The sequence below is a fragment of the Arabidopsis lyrata genome (assembly GCF_000004255.2).
Source record: "Arabidopsis lyrata subsp. lyrata unplaced genomic scaffold ARALYscaffold_7, whole genome shotgun sequence".
In the NCBI taxonomy this organism is placed as follows: Eukaryota; Viridiplantae; Streptophyta; class Magnoliopsida; order Brassicales; family Brassicaceae; genus Arabidopsis; species Arabidopsis lyrata.
Window position 1 is genome coordinate 12,482,592 of NW_003302549.1, and position 6,396 is coordinate 12,488,987.

Genomic DNA, 6,396 nt, shown 5'->3' on the forward strand with positions numbered 1-6,396 from the left:
ACCATGGGTGCCAAGGATGACATTATAAACGATTGGTTTATCGACGACAGCAAAATTGAAGCAGTGCATCGTTCCACCGACGTAAATTGGCAGCATGATAGTGCCGACAGTCATGACCGTGTCTCCGTCAAAGCTAGTTAATGTTTGGACGTTGTGTTCGGCTGAGCGCAAATCTACTCCCACCTGTATGCGAACATCTTTGAAAATGACGTTAACTGAGATGCCTGTGTAGATGAGAACTATGGTGACGACACTTTCTCCAATAATCAATTCGACAACTAAAGGATCGTTATGCGGACCCGTCAGACTGGCTGCGTCGGCTTCTGTGAACGTGATTGGTTCCGTATTATCGAGAGTTGGCGTGCTATTTACGATCCAATTGCGGTGAACTTCGGCTTGGCGTCGATAATTCCGGATTGATCGGACAGAATCTCGACATGTCGTTAAACCGCCCATTATCATGTGAATGCGATTCCAGGGAACCGGCGCATTATCATCATGTCGTGGTCCGTCACGGTTTCGCTTAGGGGGATCGGGTCGTCGATCGTTGTTGCGAGGCTCTTCTGTTCGCTGCCGGTCATTGCATCTGTTATGGTCATCCTTTTGAACTGGGTGGTATAAATTATCCTTGTGAGCGGCTACTTAGCATCATTCATATTCGACATCGAGGTCGCCTTTTTTGAATTTTGAGAGAAGTAATAGTTGGAGTTGTCGGCATTCATCGGTCGAGTGACCAGAGACTTTATGGAACTCGCAGTACGCTTGGTTGCGTTTTGGATCTGTTTCACAATAATATTTGTTCCATGGTTTCGAAGGTTGTGAGTCTGAACCATCAATGGCATACGTCGCTGCTTTCTTAGCTTTGTCACTTTTAGCATAATCTTTGTCGTAGTGTTGGCGAGGTTCATAGTGCTCGTCATTGGACTTATCTTTCGAACTTGATGCTTTGGGTTGTCGTTTTGCCATCGCGGCCTTCTCTTCCTCGATTTCGATGAATCGATTAGCATGATGTAGAGCATCCTCCAGTGTTGCTGGTTGAGTAATCACGAGATCTTCTCTGAATCTGGACTCATACGAACATGCATTACATAGAGCGGCGATCGCGGCGTCATCAGTTATGGTAATGCTGGAAACGACTTTCTTGAATCGCTCAATGAATTCCCTCAACGGCTCTTTATCTTTTTGAGACATGGTCCATAAGTCGGCATTCGAAACACCCTTGACCATAAATATGGAGTGATGTTGCAAGAAAACGGAGGTAAGCTGGTGATAGCTGTCGATCGTATTGGCCTCGAGTCGTGAGAACCAGCTTAGCGCGTCTTCGATCAGGTTTTCCACGAGTAACTGGCAACTACCAGCGTCACGCCCCACGGTGGGCGCCAATTGTTTGTACCGAGGTTGTAACAACAAATAACTATAGGATTTTTGGGGAGAACGAAGTGACTTCTTTATTAACGACGAACGAGATCGGTTAGCTACAGGGAGGAAATGACGAACGTGCAGACTATGAGCTACGAATAACCAACGAACATATACGCAAAGAACTATGATTAACGAACGAAGGTTTACGCAAAGAACTACGAACAACCAACGACCGTATACGCAAAGAACTATGAACGAAAGTATACGCTATGAATAATTCTCTGATTCTCTGGATATTAACTTGTGTCCCATTTTGTTACAAATAGTGTCTTATTTATAGGACAAGAATTGTGACCTAAGGTCTCTTCTGTTTCCTCAGCAAATTACCGTTTTACCCTCCAAGCTTGGTAGGCTAATTTTGGGAGACAACAGGCCCAGTAAATAAATGGGTCTCTGTTTGGGCCAAATGACATTTAATGGGTGAAGCCCATATCCAACAATTATATTGTTATACGGTGACAATAAAACCTCTTCATCAAACGATCAATGCTAAATTTGCATTTGCTATTATCTTTCTCTGAATTTATGGTGCAAATTTGGTTTTGGTCTTGCAGCTTAGTATTCTAGGGTAAGTTGGTGACTTTCAATTGTCTATTATCGTTTTAACTAAATAATGTGATCTAATGGTTAAAAATAATTTTAGAAAATGAAAGACTATAGTAAATATTTTAATTGCGATTCATAGTTGCTTCTCTAAAAGAAGAATAAGTAATAGACCATGACTCTACTAAAAAAGATTAGTTTCTTGATTGTTAGAGATTCAAACATAATTTAAGAGAAATATCCCGCAGCATAGCGCGAGTTTTAATCTAGTACATCTTTAACATAACATATTTCTCTTCAACGGGTTGCAAGTTCGAACAAAGAAGCACGTGGTTTTGTGATAATTTTTGGCTAGGGAAAAATATGATGGTTTCAGGTTCAATTTCAATTTTGAAGGTGCTTTTTGAACAAACCATAATCAGCGTCGTCTATTATTACCTTTTCAAAAAAATTCATGTTGTTTATATTTAAATATGATTAAAAAATGTAATTAACTAAAACTTTGTTTCTTTTCTCAATGTTTGGATCTACATAGCCTAACCACCTGGATATCAAATGCTTGTTGAGACAAAATTTCACAACACATATAACTAACTCAACTTCTTCTCTAGCGGTTAATCAAAGGCTCATGAAGGAAAACTGGCGAAAATGATTGGACAATATTTAAGAAGTCTTTGATAAAGAGACAAACGATGAACAAAGATGAGGTAACACCTTGCAGATTAAGAGCGAAACAAAAAAAATAACAAAACTGCTAGGGCGCAAAACGAAGTAAATTCAGATCCAGAAACGTTATAAAGGAATCTTGGACGGATCTTTAAAGATAATGGAAAACTTTGCTTCTACAAGGAAACTCAAAATTTTCAACCTCAAGTTCACAACACCTTTTTCTTGGTTCCCTTAAAGCCGAGAAAAGAAAGAAGACCAATGAATCTGATATATATTTCTCTCTTCAACGGCTTATAAAGCTGGTGAAAATGATTGGATGAATCAAGTAGAGGAACACAATGCGGTTTCTTTTGAGTTCACAATGTGTAGCAAGAATCCCCGCAACACCAAGATATCGAGATATTTAACATTTTTTAGGTAAGCTCATCTTCTTTGCTTAATCGTAGACCAAGAAACAAGCACCACACAAAGTGGGAATAATTAAGATGGGTTTCTTACTCTTCTTGTTGAGGTGCTGGTGCAGCCTTCTCTCCTTCAGGCACCTATGAGATGACCAAAATATAAACACCCAAAACTAAAACCAAATTTAATAAACAAAAGACTTAATAAAACATGATCTTATTTTTACCTGAGTCAAACGCTTCTCGCTTCTGGCAAACTTTCTCTCCCTGCTAGACTTGTGTATGCTTTTCATAAGAACACTCTTGGTCTTGTAAACATTTCCTTTCACCTTCATCAACATATCTTGGTACACGTGCTTGTCAATATTCTTGTTCCAACAGAACTTTTTTAGCAAGCGTTTTAACATTTTCAGCCTTCTCATCAAAAGTTTCATTTTTCGCCGCAAAGTCTCCATCATAACCTTACCTGGAAACCAAGAAAACTTTCTAAATAATTTCCATCCATCATACATAATATTACAGTACGTTCACATGAATCTCCAAACCAGAGTAGTAGTCCAAAAGACTAGAGTGGTACCGAAGACATACTGTTTATCAAAGTACCAAAATGAAGATCAGGCCTACAAAAGATTATTGGCTACATCATTTTCTTTCAGACTTACCGTAACCAGTGCGACGACACTTTCTCCTTGAACGAAAGCGTGAGTGGAAATTGATCGACACCATTTCTTATCCAATCGTCAGAATCGGCGGTGAAATAACTATGAATAGATCTAGGGTTTTTGTTTTATCACTTTCACCCTAATTTCTTGCGCTACCCGTTTCGTTAATAGATATCTTATCAACATGGGCCTAAATGACATGTTCTGTAGTATTTGTTTATAAGCCCTAATCTAACTCGCTTTTTTTAGTAATGTAAAAATATATTGTTTCATAATAGCGTAAGCATAATAAATTACAAATGTGTTTTTTACTCTGATTATAAATTTAAATACTAGTAAAAAATTCTAGAAAAGTATTTATAAATTAGAGTAAAATATTAAAGAGAGAAGTATTTATAAATTAATATATATGATATAATAAATATTAAATCATGGCAAAAAGAGAGGAATTGATTCTTTAGTAAAGACTCAGGTAATTTTTATCATGATTTATAGAAGATATATATGAAAGATTTTTGGGTTTGGATGACCTTAATATTAATTTGTGGATCCATAAAATATATTAAACTAATTAATGGCACAAGAGATGTAAATACTTACAAAATGAAGGTTTGTGGCCTAATGTGGCAGAAATTTATCAGAGGATAGAAGCTGATAAGGAACCGTATCTCCACTCTTCTCTCACCTACGGTTCTTTTTAACATGATTCTTTGTATGTCTTACAGATTACAGTCTACATATGCATGAAACGTGTATATATGGAAGTATGCATATGTCGTGATATAAAGGGAATCTGCTTTGGGAAGGTTAATTGCACTGGGGCGAAAAAGACAAGTGGTCTTCATTGTTATATTCTTTATCATTTCTTCTCATTTAGCATCCTATTCAACTTTGCTATTATTCCTCGACATTGCTTACCCTAGATGTATAGACTTCATGTGGCTTTATTTCTTTTTAAACTGATCTTATGACTTTATTTAAAATTAAATCAATCAATATTGATAATTAAGTAAACTTAAGAGATTGTTTTCGAAAGAAATGACGATGTCTTAAAATAATTTCTAATTAAAATCTGAAATTACTACTATAATGTTATTTCAAATGAGTATTAATACTTAATTGTCAAACATGAAATTTATAATATTCGATCACTTTCTTTCATTCACATTTGATTTATTAATCTTTTATTAAACATAACAAACATACATTCATCGCATGGTTGGTTACGCATCGATCGGATCAGATTTTCAAGAACCTATGAATGGTTAAGTTTGCTTGTCGTGAGAAAATATATCATTTGCTTTGAAATAATCTGCAAGCTTAGGATGATTCGACCACCAATAAAAACAAACGAAACAGGTCTCTATAGATGTATGGTGAAGGATCCGCTTATTTAACCTTTGTTCAGGAGTGAACACATTTACGATCGGTGGAAGGAAAAAAAGGTTTTCCCCTGATGACCCTCTGACATCGCTCAAACCGAATTCGGACGAGATATCTTGTACTGCCGCGTACTGTCTTAATTTTCTATGAAGTAATTCAATATAATGTTCATTTTTTTGGGTCAAAGGAATTCAATGTCAGTTCATATACCATCTATTCTTGTCTTCCTTTACCGAAACAGTATTTGTTTTGGCAAAAAGGTCCCTTTGTAATGTCAAGTTTCAGTTTCTGTTCAATTAACCATTACAAAATGGATAATCTAATAAAAGTGACTATTTATATGTAAAGTCAAGGGATAATTCCTAAAAGATAAGTCAACAGATGAGTAAGTAGCTAGGTTCGTTAAACTTTCTATATAAAGGAGGTCATTGGCCTTCTTTCCCAAAGCAAACTAAAACCAAAGAAACACTAAGACAAAAACAACTTTCTTCTCTTCTTTGTTCTTCATTGGCGCGCAATGGCTCAAAATGATAGGAATACAAAAATCGCACAAAAGGCTTTTGAAATAGTCGATAATGTGTATGGTAAGTCCCACAAAATTACCCCTAACCCATATGTTCCTAGAAACGAGCTTCCTTCTTATTTTAACCAAAATTCCTACGAATATGGTGGTCCAAAATCTTATATTGTAAAAGAGGCAACTAGTACTATTACTGCTCGTCGAGTCATTTATCAGTCTTCTTATGAGTCAACTATAGAAAAGCCAATTTTTTATCATCCCACGGCTCGTACTCAATACTTCAGTGGTGCCCGTCCTTTTATTGGCCATGTTGACCGGTTTGAGAGGCCGAAAGAACGGGCTATTAGCTGCGATGAGGCGGTCCAGCGCTATGGAGGGGTGCTTATAAAGGAATTTCGTAAATAAGCGGGATAAAACGTAAGCTATGTTGAAAATGTAATAAATTATAAGAAGTATGATAGTTTTTATTTTTCTGCCTTCGGAAAAAGTGCAAACCAAGACATGTGTTTGTTACTTAAAATAAGGTTTAGATCGTCACTAAGTGTTGAGGTCTGCTATGTATTATAAGTAATATAAGTTGAAGTTTAATATCTAATTGAGATAACTCGTTAAAGTTTATATGCTTTTCTAGTTAATGTAAATTTGTATGGCTTAACTCCTCCAAAGATTTTTAAGTATGTAAGTTGAAACACGTGAATGTAGGTTCTACGAATGTGTTAACGACGTATATCTACAGTGGATACTCATATACTTGATCTTAAATTTTGCACAAGTATCTGCTCTACAAAATTTGGAA

The 6,396-nt window shown here is 36.4% G+C and overlaps 2 protein-coding genes across 2 annotated transcripts; one reads left to right on the plus strand and one right to left on the minus strand.

Annotated features, from left to right (window-relative positions):
* Positions 1 to 2,722: 2,722 nt before the first annotated feature.
* On the minus strand, positions 2,723 to 3,981 carry LOC110226746 (60S ribosomal protein L19-2). Its single transcript, XM_021019315.1, has 3 exons — positions 3,698 to 3,981; positions 3,263 to 3,501; positions 2,723 to 3,176 (listed from the first exon to the last, which is right to left on the minus strand). Exons 1-3 carry the CDS (start codon positions 3,759 to 3,761, stop codon positions 3,129 to 3,131), a joined length of 351 nt encoding a protein of 116 aa, XP_020874974.1. The 5' UTR covers positions 3,762 to 3,981; the 3' UTR covers positions 2,723 to 3,128.
* A 1,563-nt stretch (positions 3,982 to 5,544) lies between these two features.
* LOC9304238 lies at positions 5,545 to 6,396 on the plus strand. The gene has a single exon (XM_002868120.2). It carries the CDS (start codon positions 5,598 to 5,600, stop codon positions 6,003 to 6,005), a length of 408 nt encoding a protein of 135 aa, XP_002868166.1. The 5' UTR covers positions 5,545 to 5,597; the 3' UTR covers positions 6,006 to 6,396.

Coding starts and splice junctions, on each gene's coding strand:
- LOC9304238 (XM_002868120.2), top strand. CDS start 5,598: ATGGCTCAAAATGATAGGAATACAAAAATCGCACAAAAGGCTTTTGAA.
- LOC110226746 (XM_021019315.1), bottom strand. CDS start 3,761: ATGGTGTCGATCAATTTCCACTCACGCTTTCGTTCAAGGAGAAAGTGT. Junction 3,502..3,697: donor GTGTCGTCGCACTGGTTACG/GTAAGTCTGAAA, acceptor CTTGGTTTCCAG/GTAAGGTTATGATGGAGACT. Junction 3,177..3,262: donor GCGAGAAGCGTTTGACTCAG/GTAAAAATAAGA, acceptor GTCATCTCATAG/GTGCCTGAAGGAGAGAAGGC.